Source organism: Bombus vancouverensis, chromosome 5, assembly GCF_051014615.1.
Source record: "Bombus vancouverensis nearcticus chromosome 5, iyBomVanc1_principal, whole genome shotgun sequence".
Lineage (NCBI taxonomy): Eukaryota > Metazoa > Arthropoda > Insecta > Hymenoptera > Apidae > Bombus > Bombus vancouverensis.
Window position 1 is genome coordinate 210,011 of NC_134915.1, and position 18,883 is coordinate 228,893.

At 31.3% G+C, this 18,883-nt stretch overlaps 2 protein-coding genes and 1 long non-coding RNA gene across 4 annotated transcripts in view; 2 read left to right on the forward strand and 1 right to left on the reverse strand.

The window, feature by feature from the left end:
• Positions 1-1,853: 1,853 nt before the first annotated feature.
• On the forward strand, positions 1,854-5,952 carry LOC117156391 (odorant receptor 4-like). Its single transcript, XM_033333367.2, has 5 exons — positions 1,854-2,834; positions 3,596-3,932; positions 4,151-4,363; positions 4,440-4,559; positions 5,264-5,952. Exons 1-5 carry the CDS (start codon positions 2,581-2,583, stop codon positions 5,459-5,461), a joined length of 1,122 nt encoding a protein of 373 aa, XP_033189258.2. The 5' UTR covers positions 1,854-2,580; the 3' UTR covers positions 5,462-5,952.
• Positions 5,953-8,285: 2,333 nt separating this feature from the next.
• LOC117156392 (odorant receptor 4-like) lies at positions 8,286-11,634 on the forward strand. The gene is made up of 6 exons (XM_076618640.1): positions 8,286-8,717; positions 9,023-9,410; positions 10,371-10,601; positions 10,749-10,862; positions 10,978-11,133; positions 11,584-11,634. Exons 1-6 carry the CDS (start codon positions 8,461-8,463, stop codon positions 11,632-11,634), a joined length of 1,197 nt encoding a protein of 398 aa, XP_076474755.1. The 5' UTR covers positions 8,286-8,460.
• A 5,622-nt stretch (positions 11,635-17,256) lies between these two features.
• The window catches only part of LOC143302733 (uncharacterized), a 41,288-nt gene continuing 39,661 nt past the window's right edge, over positions 17,257-18,883 (reverse strand). For both annotated transcript variants that reach the window (XR_013058495.1, XR_013058494.1), the window contains exon 4: positions 17,257-17,548. This is a non-coding gene — a long non-coding RNA (uncharacterized LOC143302733). The remainder of the gene's footprint in view (positions 17,549-18,883) is intronic.

The window sequence follows — 18,883 nt, forward strand, 5'->3', positions numbered from 1 at the left end:
AAAATTACATGACTCTAAAAATAAGATATCATTGAACATAGACGAGTATAAAAAAGTTTTTGAACATATTTACGCACCTCCAAATGGGGAATACTTAGGTGCTACGACGTAGAACGTTGTTTACAAAGCTATGTTACCGAACATCGGTGAAATACTATACGCGTATTATATTATGCTAGATATTACTTAGATACTTCATATTGGCGGACAAATAGAAATATTACACGAAGCTCTAGAAAATATTCCTGTCAAAGATGGAAAACATGGATCATAACGAAATGTCATTAAATCTTTAACTGATCATCATTACCGGATTATCCTTAATTCGGAATATATCGAAAAATTATTCTCGTATATTGCTTTGATGCAATTATTATGTAATACAATCGTTATATGTTGTATAGGTTTCTTAATAATAGTTGTAAGTAATATTTACAAATGTTGTTCTTGCATGACATTAAAATATTATTTTTGCATTACTCTTAATTAAATTAAAATTTTATTTATACATATTTCACGTTTAATTTTTTTACATTAGTTTGTAATTATGATTATGCCTATAATTTATACTATTTTTTATGTTATTGTAGGCGGTTAATTCATACGGTGACATAAAAATATTTATGAAAATTTTGTTATTTTATATCGCTATCACGTTGGAGGCATTTATTTTTTCTTACGCTGGGGAATATCTTAGTAGTAAAGTTAGTATGTAATTAAAATATATGGGTGCACGACGTCTTACAGACTGTATACAGTAACTATTAATTATACGATATGATTATCGAAATTAGTTATTTCGCTAGGTTGGGCTAACTCATAAAGCGGGTCAAATATTTGAATTTAAGATGAAGTAACAGATGAATTTGTAAGGTCCACGAATTGATCTGCACGCTTAATAATAAGATTTAAAGAACAACGTTCATTAATTGTGAGACTCAGAATGGATAAAATTTAATACTTTCAAAGATAGTCGTTTAGTAAATTCAAGATCATTTCAATATTTCGTAAATAACCACCTTTTGTAAATAAAACATTTCGTTGCTAGGACGCATATTTTCGAAGATATCTACAGTTCTGTTTGTTGCATAGTTCTCCGTAAATAAAATGTTTTTTCTAATAAATGACCCAAAAACTTATAATTGAATAAAAATAAACGTATGTCGTGGTAGAAGACTGCTTTGATAGGATAACACGAAATAGTTCTTGCGTATTTTTTAACAAATCGCGCGATAAAACGAAGGGCAGCGTTTTTATACGTACTTGTGAACAATTTTTATTGATTTCGTTTGAAATATGTTTGATAATGTCAATATCAAATTGCTTATGTAATTACAGATTATGTATTAACAAAGAAAGGCCGAAAGTTTTCCATGTCACAATTTGATACTGACGTATTATATGATTTCAAAAATACATACACGCATATAGATAGGCATATTTCGTATACTGTATCACTTGTTATCACTTATATTCTTTTAACTTTTTAGATTTTAAAAGCTTCTGCATCATATGTATCGGTATTGTATGCGATGTACTGATTACATAGGAGTTCATCATAAGGAATAAAATGAGTATATAGTATATGTACCTACATATATGTTATATATTCATATATAATGGTATATATAATTAAATATATAAATGAATTGGAATATGATTGCAAATTTATACATAACAGTGTATTATTTAAATAAATACTATATCATGTAAGGCAACAAAATTTAGGTATTGTTTAACTAAACCTTATAAAATCAATATTCATTAATTGTACAATTGTCACTTATTATAATAGGATTCTACAAGTTTAATATTGATATAAATTGGTTAAATCGCATTATTGAAACATTAGCTACATTATAAGTTATCACAATAATTAGATGACATGTTTGTGATTTTTTGGTTTTCAATATCTTCATTGCTGCATTGTGCTTTATTCTGAAGTTTCGTGAATATTGCAGTTCACTTTATCAAGGAATTATTGTTACCTTCGTCCACCTTTTTCGCTACCTATGCACGTTTATCGAACTTTATCTGTCAGATCTCCCTCTTGAAGATCAGTTTTTCAGTCGCCCTTTGTAACATAGAGTATGATATCATACTTTCCAGTATAAGTTTTCTATACCAAACTTCTGCATTTTCTTCATGTTATAGGAAATCTAATTTAATATGCAGTTGCATGTCGCGCATTTGCTTCTGCACTTTTCCGTGGAAACCAGTAATTGTAACAAAGTTGGAATTATGTTTTGAGCAACATTCTCTCCTTCTATCCCCTAGTTCTTTTTGCAGCAAACCTGCAATCATTGTGATATTATTTGCAATATTTATGCGGACCCTGGGAATCCGATACAAAGCTTGTCACTCGTGGATAATTTGCGTATGTTTCTGTATGATTTTCACGGAACGTTCAGTTTATCGCGAGACTGCATGTAAGTAAGACTCTTGGAATCTCTCCCCCGCTGTAAATTTATTAACGGTGATAGTGATGCATGCGTGTGGAAATTACGTGTAAAGTCTTTGTATACAAGGAGGAAGCCCTAAAATAGTTTAAGCAAGAGGATATAATAAATTTTATGTGAAATGATATTAAACACGATTAGCCCGTCTGTTAAATTTGGCCTTCATTTTTGTGGTGTCTGGCCTGGAACACCATTTCACTTCCTACATAAGTTATGTTGGGTGGTAGCGATAATTACGCTTCAGACTTATCAATACAAATATATCGTTATACATTATAACACCGATAGTCTTATGAACATAGCGGAAAATTTGAGCATCGCCGTGCCTTTCAGTTTAGTGTTTATCAAATTATTTGTTACTTGGACGAATTATGGGTAAGTTACCCTGATTTCAATGGAGATTCATGAGTAGAAATTCTACCTATACGTGCATCATAGTTTTCGTGTATCTTCTGTTTTAAATATTGATTTTTTTACTTTTCTAGCAGTATGGTTTTTAATATGATGAGATTTTAAAGATATACACAATGATCTCGCACGAAAGTTTATATTTTTATGAATACAAGTATTTTTTTAATGTTATTTATTTAATTCTTGCCTTTCGGCTTCGAATAGTTTCCAGCAATCAACCTTGCAAGCGTACATAAGCTTTACACAATACAAGAATAATATTTTTCTTCCACACATTAACACTTTATGAATACAGGTAAAAGAGTAGAATTTAATTAGAAATTTGTTTCACTACTGTTGTTGCTGCAGTTTGGATATATATTGTCGCATATTATCCGTTTCACGCATTTTTGCACCATTAAATTTTTGGAGTCGTCTCTCTAGCTGCTTCAGATTGAGAGAAAAAACGAAAATGTGAATCGTTCAATGCAACTCACTCGGTGGAATTTAAAATGAAAGCTATTTTGTAGTGTTGAGTATTTTTATGTGTTTACGTTGTTTTGTCATGAATTATTCCGAGTTTTGAATTTAAGAATGTAACATATAAGAATTTATTTTTACGTGTAAAACCATCTCACAACACTACCTTACTGCCAAAATCAGACATAACTGTCGAATAAAATTCCTATATAATAATGTTTATTTGATACAATTTAATGTTTATTCCATATATCAATACTCCGCAGCTTGTTTTGCGACATTTTATCAACCATGGAAGAGGACTGTCAGAAATATGCTAATATGGATATAAATAATCTGATAACAAAAACCGGATTGTTCTCCTTTTATGTAACTAGCATAATCATGTCCTCGTATCTGATGTCTACGGTTAGTTATCATGCCGGCACTATTGCATTTCAAGGAACAAACGATTCAATGTCTCGAGAGCTTCTTTTGAAAATGGATTTACCTTTCGAGACGAGTGAATCCCCGAATTACGAACTTGTGGTTACCACACAATTTATTATTCATTTCTCTGCAGCTCTTGCGTTCGGAACGTTCACTGCCCTGCTTTTCATGATGGTGAGTATAAATTTCATGCTTCTGTTGAGTAGTTCTAGATATATTTACCTTAGAATATGGTTATTTAAGAAACTGTTTTTGTTCAAAGTGTAAATTATGGAAGAATATTTATTTTTAATTTGATTACCACATTAAACTAAACTTTTGTTGCATACAATTTTATGACCCTGGTGAAGCTATCGTTAATAATGCTATAGCATTGAAATTATTATTTTTAGATACTGCATTTAGGGTGTCAAATCGACATAATGTGCCAGAATCTAACAGATGTTTTTTCTAAAACTGAGAACAAGCTAAAATTTTTTATTAGTAGATATCAAGAAATCATTGCTTTTGCAGAGAAAATTGAGAAACTTTTTACGTATATGGCTCTTAGCCAACTTGTATCAAATACAGTTAATACTTGCTGCGAAGGATTCCTCATTGTACTTGTAAGTAATGACTATCCGATATGCACATACGACACTTTACTTTTTCACTGCGTCATGTACAAAATGGATGTTACAGGCTGTAAACGATGAGAGTGGACTTGCTATTGATATACTCATCAAATCTATTGTATTTTACATAGTTATTTGCTTAGAAGTTTTCATATATTGTTTCGCTGGGGAATATCTTCGCACTAAGGTTGTTGTATACAATATCGTTTTGTTTCTTATTTGCACTATATCAGACACATTGTACTGAAAAAACATAAAATATTTTGTAAACGAATAATTGTTTTGGAAAAAAAATAGGTGTAAGTGCAGTTGGTGCCAATTATTTCATTATTTCTTCTTATAAATCTTCCACAATTTTTATTAATTTTATTTTATTTTATTAAATTTGTAAAATTGTAATATAATTCATATTTAGACCAAGGCGTTTAAGTGGAGACAGTGGTGCACGAGAGAAATACGTTTAAGATAAAGTTGAACGTTCGTAAGCAAGAACGAAATGAAGAAGAGATAAATCCCCTCAAGGCTAATTACGTCTTGTTAAAATAGTTTTTCTCTGTTCTTAAGCAAAGAAGATTCATTCAAACAAATCTGTTTACATTTGTGCCAATTTGTGAAAGTGAATTGCGTTTAAGGTACAGAAAGCGAGGAACCGTAATAAATATATTGCACTCGCAAGTGTGCCAATATCTCTTTGACTTTGAAATGTTTATTGTTCTTTCTTCGTTTCCTTGAATCGAATCGTTCAAAGTTCTATAAGTATACACTAGTTCTTTATGTTAAAAAGTACTACAAGGCATATGTATTTCGTATTAACATATCGCTTCGATGTGTAAATATAATTAAGAGAAAGTTATTAATACTTTTCATTTAAAATATCTGTTTCGTTATTAGAGCCAATTAATCGGCGACACTGCGTACAATATGCTCTGGTACGATTTACGTCCAAACAAGAGCCGACTTCTGATACCTGTTATATTAAGGTCTCAAAAAGGTTTCACATTGACTTTCGGAAAATTTTCAAACCTTTCCCTGGAAAGCTTCACAGGCGTAAGTTATTTATTCTCTATCCATTTAGATCATATATTTTAACTGGCATGTAAAAACTACTTGTAAAAGCAATGGTTAAAGGAATTTTCAGTAATCTTAGGGCAAGTCACGCGCGTGTAAAGTACAATGGCTATAAAATGTATTGGACACATCATTATATTTATTACAGCATTCACATACCAGTTCATTATTAAAAATCCAATGAAATTTCGTATCATTTAGCAGTGCTATCAGGCGAATACAAAAATTTAATACTATGAAAATGAAATTTACAGTACCTGATAAAAACGTGCTTTATTGTAAAATAAGGGCGTGAGCCAATACTTTTTCTAGCCACTGGAAATAATACAAGGAGTAATATTACTTATTATTGCATATAGGTAATATATTCGCATATAATTGTGAGAGCCATTGGAATCTTCAAAGTGAAGCCAGTACAATATGAGTTTCTCTCGTAATTTTCGAAGATGTTGCAATTTTTTGCAATAAGTATATCAGCTTTTGCCTTGGTAATACATAATACGTGGCATTCGTTTCGGCTATCAGAGTAATTCGAAACTCATAGTTCCTTGTAATTTAATTTTGTTATGTGTGTATTCAAAACATGACAGTACATGGAATGTTCTTCTGGCAAAACAAGTGATTTCCGACAGGCGCGAGAATAGGAACATGTGTCTCTTGCAAAAGAGATGTTTTAAAATAAATAATTACGATATCACTGATACCAATTAAGCATAAAATATATTTTTCCATTATTTTCAATTAGATCAAATTTCGTTTCATCAGAAAAGATTTTATTAGTTTTAATACGTATACATATGTAATAGGTTTCTTGTACCATTTCCTTTATACGATTAATATTAATATGATTAATATTAGTCAAAATTCCTTTAGTCTTTGCTTTTGCGCAAAAGTAAAATTCTATCTAGTCGGAAACTTTTTCACGTTACTGTCTGTTTGATTTTCGGCGGAAAATTATGTTTTTGTTTTGTCTAAATTATTGCTATTCAAGGGACACTTATCATTATATTTTAGGGACAATTATTTTATCTTTTACATTTATAGATTATGAAGGTTTCAGCGTCATATATGTCTGTACTTTTGGCATTAGACTGAAAGATATAAATGGTAACTTCGATGTGGAATTATCGTATCAAGTGTGCAATCGATTTATCTCGAGCTATTGTTACCTGGATTATTATAAAAAAATTACGAAAGGAAAAAAATATCATTGGTCTGTTAATAATGAGAAATAAATAGTGTATATAGAATAAATATTAATGAAAATTGAATTAAAAAAGGTAAATTAAGTTTATCTCCTCGCGTCAATAATTTTATTATTTTCAATTGTTATTTATATTATGATATGCCTAAAATATGTATCTTTAATCTCGTTTTCAAATTTATCTCATTACGCCACGATGCAATTTTTCATTTATTATATTTTGTTAACGCCGATTGTTCAGTTTCAAGAACTGAACTACTTGTTATATCATTTCTCATATTATATACTTACAGTTACATATTACTCTTGCGGCTGATCAAATTTTGCGACTGTTTGCCAAGAAATCTGAACATTAAGGTCATATTATGCATTAGAACCTTTCGAAGAGAAATATTTGCAACAACGACATCATCTTTCCACAGTGGCAATGAACTTTTTATTAACAATTCCCTGCACAGGATTCGCGAACCGTTGCAACACTAGAAACATGAATAGTCTTATGCAAAAAACTGTCATAAAACACATATACAGCGATTCTAGAAAGATTTTCCAACAGAATCACAACATCATTTAACACGTTAACAGTATATAAAATACACGTATTTACTAATTTCGCTGAATGCGTAATATATGTCTATAAAATTGCGACGAGCCAGCGGAGATAAATGTAAGCTCGTAAACAACGAATTTCCGTATAGCTAACATTGTACTTTTTATGATGCAAGGGTAGAGGGCGTGAACGTTTTTTAACTTTTTCTTCGTATTTTCCTTTATTTTTTCAAGTGTACGAAGATCGGCAGTTTGAGTTAGTAGGATTAGCTTTTTTTAATTTAAAATGATTAGAAATTACCATTGATACCAGTTTTGTAAATAATCTCTGAGAAAAATAATTATTTTTCAACACTTTGTGATAAAAGGTGTGAGTGAGCGTCTGTTTTTAAAGTAAAAATTTTTACAAAAGGAGTTGGTTGGTTGAAAAGACGCTGATAAAATCACATACAGTTACTTATTTTTCTGATCGCTTTTATAACGATACCAGCAATATCATCTTCCATACCTAAGGATTTTTTACAATTCATAAATCAAATGAAAAATTATGTGGACAAAATCAGTGCCAAATAATTCGCACGTGTGTAGAGTCGCTCGTGAATGAAATATCTAATATGTTGTAAATATATATCACGCACGTATAAGTGTATTTATATGGATATCGAACATATCTTACCTCTGTTGAAAAACTAATTTATCTTCTTCTTATGATACAATAGTTTTGTATAAAATTGTTTGATATGCCTGTCCACCACTATTGAAACGAGTATATTTTTATTCACATTTTCTATCTTCTTTTTCTCATTTTAATATGAATATTATATGGATATTGTTCTTTCTTTATCGAATCTCTTTCTTCATAAATCTTCTCTTCCTTCGTATTCTTCGGACAATCGTGAAATGAACTTTCCCGCTACTACGAACTTTCGATGTCCCGTGGTTTAGCAGAAAATGTTGGATGTTGAAAGAAAATTGGGTAAACTTTTCCTCTTCCTTTAATCATATATTTATGGCCTGTACTCGTACGAGTCGCAACATCGGTTATACTTATCTGTATTCTTCGTTTCCCATGAATACTTTATAGACATATAGCCAATGTGCAAGAAGTAACATTAGAGACGTCTAGCAAATTTTTTCAACATACAGCGTTCAGTCTTCTATGCATAAACAGTTTAGCGCAAATACTTTCCATCGTATCATAGAGAAGTAAGAAAGACCGAATAATTAATTATTTCTAAAGCCGAACTTATCGGTCAGTTCGCTTAAAATGATACACAGTAAAAGTATCAGTCGGCCGGTAGTAATTGGCTTACGATTGACTGGAATTTGGCCAGATACATCGTATGAAATTATCGCCCGATGCATTTGGGTAGCTATCATCATGCCTGCACAAGTATTTCAGTATCGGTATATAATGAAGAACGTTAGTTCTGGAAACTTGGCAGACGTAATAGAAAGTGCGAGCACTAGTTTGCCTTATACTGTACTGCTATTTAAATTAATTAGCTTTTGGATTAAACGCGGGTAAATATCAATTCCTTTCTTACGCGCTTACAATTTAACATAGGAGACATAAGTTGATCGTGGACTTTTACGGAAATTTATATTTTTTTTGTAAGAAATTCCTCTACCTACCAAGTATTGTATTGTAGAAAGGACTGTACCTTGGATATTTTACATAGTCTCATATTACGCATACTCTGTGTAATTTTGCACTTTTAAATTTCCTGTAAACGTATAAAAATGAAAGGTCTAATGAAAAGTTCAAAGGTCGTCGAGTTGAACTTCAAGAGAAATTAATTGGGAAATTATCTGTAAAATTTTGTCTTATCAGTCTATGTGCTACATGTCATAATATTTTTCAGAATATTTAAAAACATGTTGGTGGGAATGTATTACGATTGGATCAACTCTTCCGCTGATAAAGCTAATGTAGATGTTATGACGAACAAAGCTGAACTTGCATATCGTTGCTCGTATTCGATTTTTGGCGTATATATTATTTCCGTTTTTATGTATGCCGGTGTGTTTCTGCAATTTATCCGTCAAGATCAAGACGATTTCAATATAACGTCCCGACAGTTATTAATGAAAATGGATCTTCCGTTTGCATATTATGAAAGTCCTGTGTATCAATATGTATTTCTTGTACAATTCCTTCAACTGTTAGCTGTTGGAATTGGCATGGCTATATTAAATGCTTTGATAATTACATTGGTAAGTGTGTCTTGATATAGTAATCGAAAACGCATTCATTTCACAGTTTATTAACAATCTGTCACACATATAGTGAGTACAAAAAGTATTTGTACGTCGCTGCACTTATCGATTTTGAGAAATTGTTTAATACTCGAAAATGAAGCTCAGCCTTTACGAAATGTTTTAAATACTTTTTTAGAAACAAAGCTACGTGTATGAAGTAAACATGCTGCTTTGTTTTAACAAATTGCATAGCATAGGCGTTTAATAGTAAGTTTAATTTGCTAAAACTCCTGGTATATTTCTGAGTTCGGATCTCCCAGTTTTCATATGAAAAGCGAACTTTTATTGTTTTCTTTAGACGTTGAATTACCAAATAAAGAAGTAATTTCTATTTTCTACACGTGATGTACATATAATATTTTTATGCATATATTAGCTGAATCAAGTACAATCAGTTAAGATTTAGTGATATGCTCTGTGATGATTTTTAAGATATACTGCATGCATTATAGAAGAGCGTATCTGTAATAAATATGAAAGAAAAAATGTAAAGTGGTGATAAATGGAAGATGACAAAAAAAAAGATATTGGTTTGTAGTAAACACATGTGTACACGTATTTGTCTTTTTTTTGTAAAATCACTTATTGTTGACATATTGTATATCCTTGAAAAGTATCGACTCTTTTAACAATTATTTTGATCGTCACGACTGAAAGATGTTAAAAGCATATAGGAATTTTCAAAATTGTCACAACATATTTTCTAAAAAATTAAACCTTAGACAACAAATCTTCGTTTTGAATTTGTTTTGGTATTCTAATGTAAGATAATAAACAATATCTTGAAAGAGTAACAAATGAACGAAGGAAATACTCAAGTTTTATAATATAGTAGATACTTTATTTTGTAAAATTATGTTGCTAAAAGTTGCTGAAATATTATATGTGTATTATATTGTAACAAGTATTATTTAGATATTTCATGTTGGTGGACAAATAGAAATGTTACACGAAGCTCTAGAAAATATTTCTATCAAAGATGAAAAACATGGATCATTGCGAAATGTCATTAAATCTTTAATCAATCGTCATTATCGGATTATTTTTAATTCGGAATATATCGAAAGTTTATTCTCGTATATTGCTTTGGTCCAGCTATTGTGTAATACAGTAGTGATGTGCGGTATAGGATTCTTAATAATAGTCGTAAGTAATATTTACAAATATTATTTTTCATTAATTGTTCTTATTTAAATTATAATTTTATTTATATTTCACATCTAATTTTTTTTATATTGATTTATGGTTACGATTACAATTATAATTTGTACTATTCTTTATATCGTATTGTAGGCGATTAATTCACACGGGGATGTAGGAATAGTTGTGAAAATTGTATTATTTTATATTGCTATAATGTTGGAAGCATTTGTTTTTTCCTACGCTGGGGAATATCTCAGTAGTAAAGTTAGTATGTAATTAAAATATATGCATACACGACGTCCTACAAAATGTAGTACAAATAGTAATTATTAATTATAAAAATCGAGATACGTATAAATGTTTATTATTTTATTTTTAGAGCCTGTCAATTAGCACTTCAGCTTACGGTTCTTCTTGGTATTTACTAGAACCTAGAAACAGACGTGTCGTGATTCTTCTTATGATAAGATCACAAAGACGTTTGACAATTACTGCTGGGAAATTTATGGATTTGTCTATGTTCGGTTTTGCGAGTGTAAGCTTGATCTTTGTTACAATATAATAAAAATGTTTTTTCTAATAGGTGTTTCAAAAAATTTTTATTGAATAATAATAAACGTATGTCGTGGTAGAAGAATTTACAATAATAATAATAATAAGATTCCACGAAGTAGTTCTTGCATATTTTTTAACGAAACTTTTGATAGAGTGAAGAACAGCTTTTTATATCTATTTGTTAAAAACTTTTTGATTAACTTTGTTTGAATTATCTTTCAATTATGTTTCATGATGTTATTAATTTTAATTATTAATTATGTTTCAATTATGTTTCAAATTACATATGTAGTTATGTGTCAATAAGACAGAAGGCGGAAGCTTTTGATCTCGCAATTTAATATTGGCATATTATATAATTTAAAAAAAACATAAAAATACGCATATTTCGTGTACCGTATGTTATTACTTTTATTGTTTAATTTTTTAGATTTTAAAAGCTTCTGCATCATATGTATCGGTATTGTATGCGAGGTACTGATTACAAAGGGACACATAGTAAGCAATAAAATAAGTATATCGTGTATGATATATATCATATATATCATAATTATATATTGAGAGACAATATACTAAAAGTAAGAACATCTAACTTCATGATTTTGAATTATTGCAAAATTACATACTGTATTAAAAAACTTTTTAAACTAGTATTAAATGTCGTCGAGGAAGACGTTATTTGATGTTGATAGTTTCTTTGCAGGAGGACACGTGAAGAATATAAAGGTCAGCTACGTTTTTTAAATGCAATCACTGCGTTGAATTTTCTTTATGCGTTGTTCAATGCATCTTATTATTTATAGGGAAGATATATAAAATTGACGATTGAACCTTATTTTTAAAATTACAAGCAATACAATTTTTTTGTCAGAAATATCTCTATATCATACTATGTAAGCTACCTGTAGGAAACGTTCAGTATCGTTCATTCGCGCATCATTAGCTTATGATTAGACGGTGCATCTTTAATGCATACATTACAGTTATGGAACCTAGATAGAAATTTATTTTGCCATTAGAAGATTTTCTAAATATATAGATTTAGATTTTAACATATATAGATTTTGCATACGTGCATATTTGGCTAATGAAAACAAAAACGTTCTAAATACTTTAATTATATACTTACTCGAGTTATATATTACGTTTAACGTAAACGTTCGAAGAGTTCGCCTCGTGGTTCAACAAGCTGCTGCACGCCTCAACATTGACTTCCGTACTGGCTCAAAAGTGTCAGGTATTCTTCGAACAGCTTCAACTCTATTTTGCACTTTTTCTCACAGATCGTATATGTTGTTTACTCGCGTTAAATACACAATAAATTTTAAATGACCCCAAAACCAAAAACCCAATGGATTCGTCTCGCTCTATCCATCGGTTTGCCAGGGTAATGTTAAGAAATTCTTTTGCAGAAAGAACACGAGGAAAGCACTTTGAACAGTTTCTTTAGTCATCCATAACTTGAAACTAAGGTATACAGGACGGTATATCCATATATTCATATTTCGCATGTTCATATTTTTTACTTATATTAATATATAGATTTACCTCTTGCGCGCATGCATTTGCATGTATGAATAAAAGCTACGACTCCTAGAGATACTGTCCTGGAGGTGTCTGGCGGCAGAGCATAAGCAGTATGCGAAGTTGTGGCAGTTGCGACGCCTCGAGGCACTTGGAGGTATTTGACGGTAGCAGCAACGGAGTATTTTTGTGCATGAAATTCTGTTCGAAATCGGTTAACGTTAGCGGAGTACGTTGAAATGCCTAGAAACTATGTAGTATTGGTTTGAGAAGCCACGATTAAGAAGGTATGTGTTCAGTATCGTAAAAGAATGCTGTGTCCAAGCGCAAATATGATAATGTTTGGGTAAGCGTGGTTTCCAAGAGCGAGAAACATGCCACGTTGGTCGTACTAGCGGCAATGTATCGTCGTGATGATATAATGACAGATAGTCAACCGCTATTTAGTCTTGTTCACAATTTATAATTAGGCCGAGCTCTCCGGTAAGTACCTCTAGTCCTCTAGTAAGGCAGAATGCTTGAGCGAATGTTGGAAAAGTTGATAGCTGGCGACTGGAAGTCGCAGAGCTATGCGATGTCGATGATATGACTGTTTAGAGTTTAAAGGATGCGCGAGATAGTTCACCGATGGTAACCGATCCAACGTTGCATTGTCAAAGAATAGAAACTTTGTCCAAAGTATCTGGCCGCGTAGCGGGGAAGGCAATGGAACCTTTTTGTTAAGCGGACTTAAATCACACGGCACTTGTTCCAGAATCTTGAGGGAGTAAACTTATCGCGACAAATTTCTAACATATAAAAGAAGCACGCGTATTAATCAGAAACTCACAAGTAAGAACAAAATTTGTTAGCAATTCGCAAATCACTATGGGATATATTCTTCGTTTAATATTGAAATTTCTGATACGTATGGTGATACGGATTATCGGAGATGGTATACGTACAACTGTTCATGAAACATTGATTTCATAGTTTCCTCAAATCCTCAAATCATTACAGGTGTCCATGACCACGACTCAATTTATTTAATTATCAGTGTCATTCTAAATAGACTTTTGTTTGATGGATCCACATACATCTTATTATCTAATATTAAAGACGACGTCGAAACAAGTTAAACAATGTCATACATTGCAAACAAGTGATTGTAAATTAGACTTTTTCATGAATAAATAATTTTTGATAATATTTCTGATAAAATATTTTTCCTTATTTTCTAATAAATCAACCTTTGTTCCATCAGAAAAGGTATTTGTGCTATTTGCTTTACACGATGCATTCTGATATTTAATATTAATCAAAATTCCCTTTCATCTAGCGTAATAAATTTTATTAACGCTGTTTGTTCAGTCCCAAGAACTGACCATATATATTACATCATATATCATATTATGTATCAACAGTTGCATATGAGACTTCCCCGCTGGTCAAATTTTGTGTCTGTTTGCCTGAAGATCTAAACATTAAGGTCATCGTATACACTAGGGCTTACGGAAGACAGATCGTTTGCAGTAAGGATATCGTCAAGAGCCCGTTCGTACATCAGGAATGACGATCTGCACAAACACCTTAATACGAAATGGATGTTCCAATATGCAAAAAAACGTACGGTAGCACGTAAACTCGGACTACAAAACCACCCAAATCACCCGGCTCAGATTACAAAACTAATCCATTAAAACGACTGAAAGGAATCGAAGTTGCAGGACGCTGCATAAAATAAAATCTAAACCTAAGAACTCTGAAGGGTTGTTGCTGAACAATATTTATTTATATTCAATATTTTACTAACAACTTCCGCTGCAGAATTTTTGAACCATTGCAACAATCGAACAAAACAATCATAATACAGAGATTCTAAAAATTCTCCAATAGAAGCGCAATAAGATCCCTCAATACGGTAGGTATATACAGATATATACAGTGAGATTTTACAGTCAGATTTTAAGCGAAATTATCTTTACAGGCAGATAAACTAGCAGGAATATGAAGACTGAAATTGTTGGTCGAATCATTTATGGCACTTTTCGTGTCAAGCTGAATTAAAAATGAATTAAAAATGAAAAATATAAACGAGTTGAAAACTGAAGGAAAAGCTGATACACAGCCGGCTAAAATGCCGTCACTCTTCAAATTGTACCTATTGATTTATACTGGTAATGTATTAATAAATGTGTTCGTTGTCGCTAAAATGACAATACTTCAATATTTCGTGAAATCTATTTTTGGTCATCGTATTTCCGAAAATGGCTGTGCGCAGTACCGGGTTTGTAAACCAATATTCATCTTTTTCTGATTTCTTTTCCAAGTCCCATTATGATAATTAATCCGAAAAATTTCTTCATTTCTACGACATCGGTAGCCTCGTCCTTTTTCGTTTCATTATGATTGCCTTGTTGTTGATAATATCGATTTGTTTCTCTTGCAAGTAAGTTTGGCACTTATTCTTCAATAAGTAATTCTACGCTCGATTTTACATCTCAATGTTCACATAGTGTTTGTATTCCAGATTGTTCCATGCAGTCATGGAAAGCGGGATCGGAATCATTTTGCGACCATTCACTTTCATCACCATCAGAAACTACACCATTATCGTCACAATCATTAATTATCGATCTCTGTACATTTCGAAATCGTCTTTCTACAATATCACTTCCACTGTCCGACGACTTATTATCACTGTTACTTAATGATACTTAATATCAAAGTTACTATAGTTAAAATTATCTATGTCCGGCAATAGATCTGCGTACATTTTCTCATCATTATGAGATGTTGTATACGGAAACAGTATTATCGAGACAGGATATTTTACAATTATAAAATGTTTCGTGAAATGAAAATCAACTGATCTTAGTTATTATGCTGCGAAAGCAGCGAACTGTTTGAATTTAACTAAAATGAGTTATGGAAATAGCGCTACATACAAGTAATGCGGTCCAACGACAGATAGCAGAGTGAAGTCACGACTACGTGACGCCAGACAAGAACCGCCAGCTGCCATAGGTGAATGGAGTCACGCATACGTGACAACGGCCATCAAAGTGTTACGATTTTAGAGTATTATTAATTATTGGGGTTTAATAGCAGAGCGTACACATTCATACGAAGGAAAAGAAAATTTATATTATGTATGAAAGGTATATATTATGAGTAAATAAGAACTATAATTTGACCTTACTCGTTACCTGTTGGATGTATCGAAAAACGATTTAAACCACTTATGTTACATTCGGAGGAACTCATTTGTTTTGCGCCAATTTGTTTATTTCGTTATGATTTCGTGACGAAAGGTTGTACGTAGGAGTGGATGTTGATGTTTCTAATTGGTGGAAAGTGTGCTAATTTAAATTACATTGTAATTTATTTATACTACAATTTCGTAGTAATTCAATTAGTTGTAATTACAGTATCGCAACGATCCTCTCTAAGAGTATTTCCTCATCTTGAAGGTTCATAAGGTCCTCGAACGTGTTCCATTGTTTGGTGTTTAGAATCAACCCTATAAGCAGCATCTATATGTTTATACATAAATACCCTTAATATTTACCCTGTACGTTTGCGTGTGTTGTATACGTTAAACGATAATTTGACATCTTAGATAACAAAGGGAAGCAATATTTCCTAAACTTTGGCGAAATTGACCCTCATTTTTTTGTCAATATAGTTCTCTCTCGTGTATTGCACTTCTGTTCAAAAGATTCGAATGAAATTCATTTTATATTATAGTGACCCTCCCATAGTGGCGAGCAGAGGGATCACGGCAGAACAATTTTCACACAAGTCTTCGTCTGACCATCCAATTCCTACAAATACATCCTCTGACCCGGGAATACTCCCGTTCCGTTTCCGTATCTAAGGCACGAGCTAACTAAGAAATCTTACTGATGAATCCAGCAAGCACCGGACTATACGAAACTTTCCTTTCCTTCCTTTCCACTTTTTCTTCGTCTCTTTTATTTCTTCTTTGCAGAACTATAATACGATTCATTCGCATTCTTATTCTTTCTAAAAGATTCATCGCAAAGTTTATTCTTATTTGATTTCAATTTGCGATTGGTAATCGATAACGATAGAAAGTTTACTATTGTAATGGTAGTGATAGAATATTAAGAAAAATATGTAAACAATTTGCAAGTGAGTCTGTGACGTATTACTATAACTCTTTTTTGTATAGCATTCAGATGCATTGTATAGCATTCAATCAGATATGTACTATACATTATATACTTAATTATACTTATTCACATTTTTGTACACAATACTGTCCCAGGCATTCGTGTGGAAGTCCTGTCCAAAAGGAATTTCTTTCCGATGTTTCGCCAGCATTGCAGCTTTTTCAAGGTCTAAAGACGCACCGAAACTTTTCTGATGGATTATCCTGAAATCCCAAGTCTCTTATAAATTTGCAGTATAAAGAAAAAAAGAGAAACAGGAAAGAAGAAGATGTGAACTGGTGCGAAAAATTTATGTACATAAATGTACGTAATCCATTATATATTTACATATGTATTAGGTTGTCCCAAAAGTTTCTTTTGTTTTATAAGGAAATAATAAATGCACAACACTTTTTGTTTTGTATTACTTTATTAAATTATGTATGATCCATTTTGTTCTCTTGGAACATATGGAATATATGTCTTTAAAGGAGCAATTCATGCTGTTAAAGCTAGTAAAAAACTGCCTGATAGAAGTTCCTGCTGGTACAAAACTGACATTATTTGCCACACTTAAAATCTTTCTTAATTTATTAATATGTGCATTTCTTTCATTTCATTTGCTGTTCGAGACATAAACGGACGGCCGCTCCAAATCCCGAGCAAGTTTTTCATTTATATAACGTTATGAGAAATGTTTATTGATAGCGTAACCTGCAACAGTAAAATGTTAATTATTTCTTTCGATCAGTTATTAGAATATGGGACATTGTAAGTATGCAAAAGAATTTTAATATGAAAATTGAGAACGTGAAACAAGAAGAACACCTCCTTCTTTTCTTTTCAAAACTTATATTATCATTATGCTGCAGTTCAAGTTAAAACTTTTTCGGACTTAAGCATGTTAAGCGTGTTAAGCGTGTTAAGCGTATTATTCGTTTATTTCGCAGTACAAATAACATATAGCTAGTGGAACAAAACCGATCAAAAGCTATTACGAGAGAAAAATTTCTGTCTCCGCTCTAGTAGCAGATGACCAAAAGCAAATGGTCAACAAATCGGACGCTGTTCTGTTATTTGTAAACTAAATATAAACTATATATGTGAAAAATATGTTTATGTTATATGTAGGTTTTATTCGTTGCATATATCATTACGTCAAATATTTTATAGTACAGTTAGAAGCTGTATAACAAAATACTGTATCGAATACAAAGAAACGAAAAATATCTTTCGTAATATTTTCTTTAGTATATAAATTTCCATAATTTTATAGATTATGCAAAATTGTTCAACGAATGTATTTTCCATGAATTCTGATTTTATCTTTTTGTTAGTTATCGCGTAATAACATAATATATCACTTAAAAAAGTGACAACGGCTTCGAAATTTTAAAATGATGATTTTTATAAAATTCTCTTTTCGTAACAGTGCTTTCTTTCTTGAAAGGGAAAGTGCTTTCTTCTTCAGCAGCGTTTCGCATAAGAAGTATGAACAGAAATGTTAGAAGACTACAACGAGCTGTACATGCAGCTTAATACATATTATAGTTTTAATTACTGACGCTAATTACTAACGCTGTAGAATGTAATTAATATTATAACATTCACTAATTATATGAAAAACGTTTAATTTTTTTAAAATACTTTCTTTTACATAAAATAAATAATCATAATAATTGAAACAAGACAAATATTTTCTAAATTTAATTCCAATAAGATAAAAAGGTTTAACTTGTCGTTCATTTTTAAGTGCATTAAATTCAAATATTTTTTATTCATAAAAATAGATTCTTGTGGAGCAAGATATGTTACTAACAGTATATACGTATGAAATAAAAGCACTGTCTCTTATTGCGTTTATTGCCATATAAAATTTACAATTTTGGATATGATAACTTTGTTACAATAATGTTAAACGCCAAACAATAACGTAACAAATTAGCAAAGAAACGATGGTTCAAAAATTAAGCACTCTATATGACGAAAGATAATAATGTAAAAATTATTGCTTGAATTTCAGGAAATTCTAAACTAAATTATATCTTT

Coding starts and splice junctions, on each gene's coding strand:
- LOC117156392 (XM_076618640.1), top strand. CDS start 8,461: ATGATACACAGTAAAAGTATCAGTCGGCCGGTAGTAATTGGCTTACGA. Junction 10,863..10,977: donor GGGAATATCTCAGTAGTAAA/GTTAGTATGTAA, acceptor TTTTATTTTTAG/AGCCTGTCAATTAGCACTTC. Junction 11,134..11,583: donor CTATGTTCGGTTTTGCGAGT/GTAAGCTTGATC, acceptor TTAATTTTTTAG/ATTTTAAAAGCTTCTGCATC.
- LOC117156391 (XM_033333367.2), top strand. CDS start 2,581: ATGATATTAAACACGATTAGCCCGTCTGTTAAATTTGGCCTTCATTTT. Junction 2,835..3,595: donor GTTACTTGGACGAATTATGG/GTAAGTTACCCT, acceptor AATACTCCGCAG/CTTGTTTTGCGACATTTTAT. Junction 4,560..5,263: donor GGGAATATCTTCGCACTAAG/GTTGTTGTATAC, acceptor TTTCGTTATTAG/AGCCAATTAATCGGCGACAC.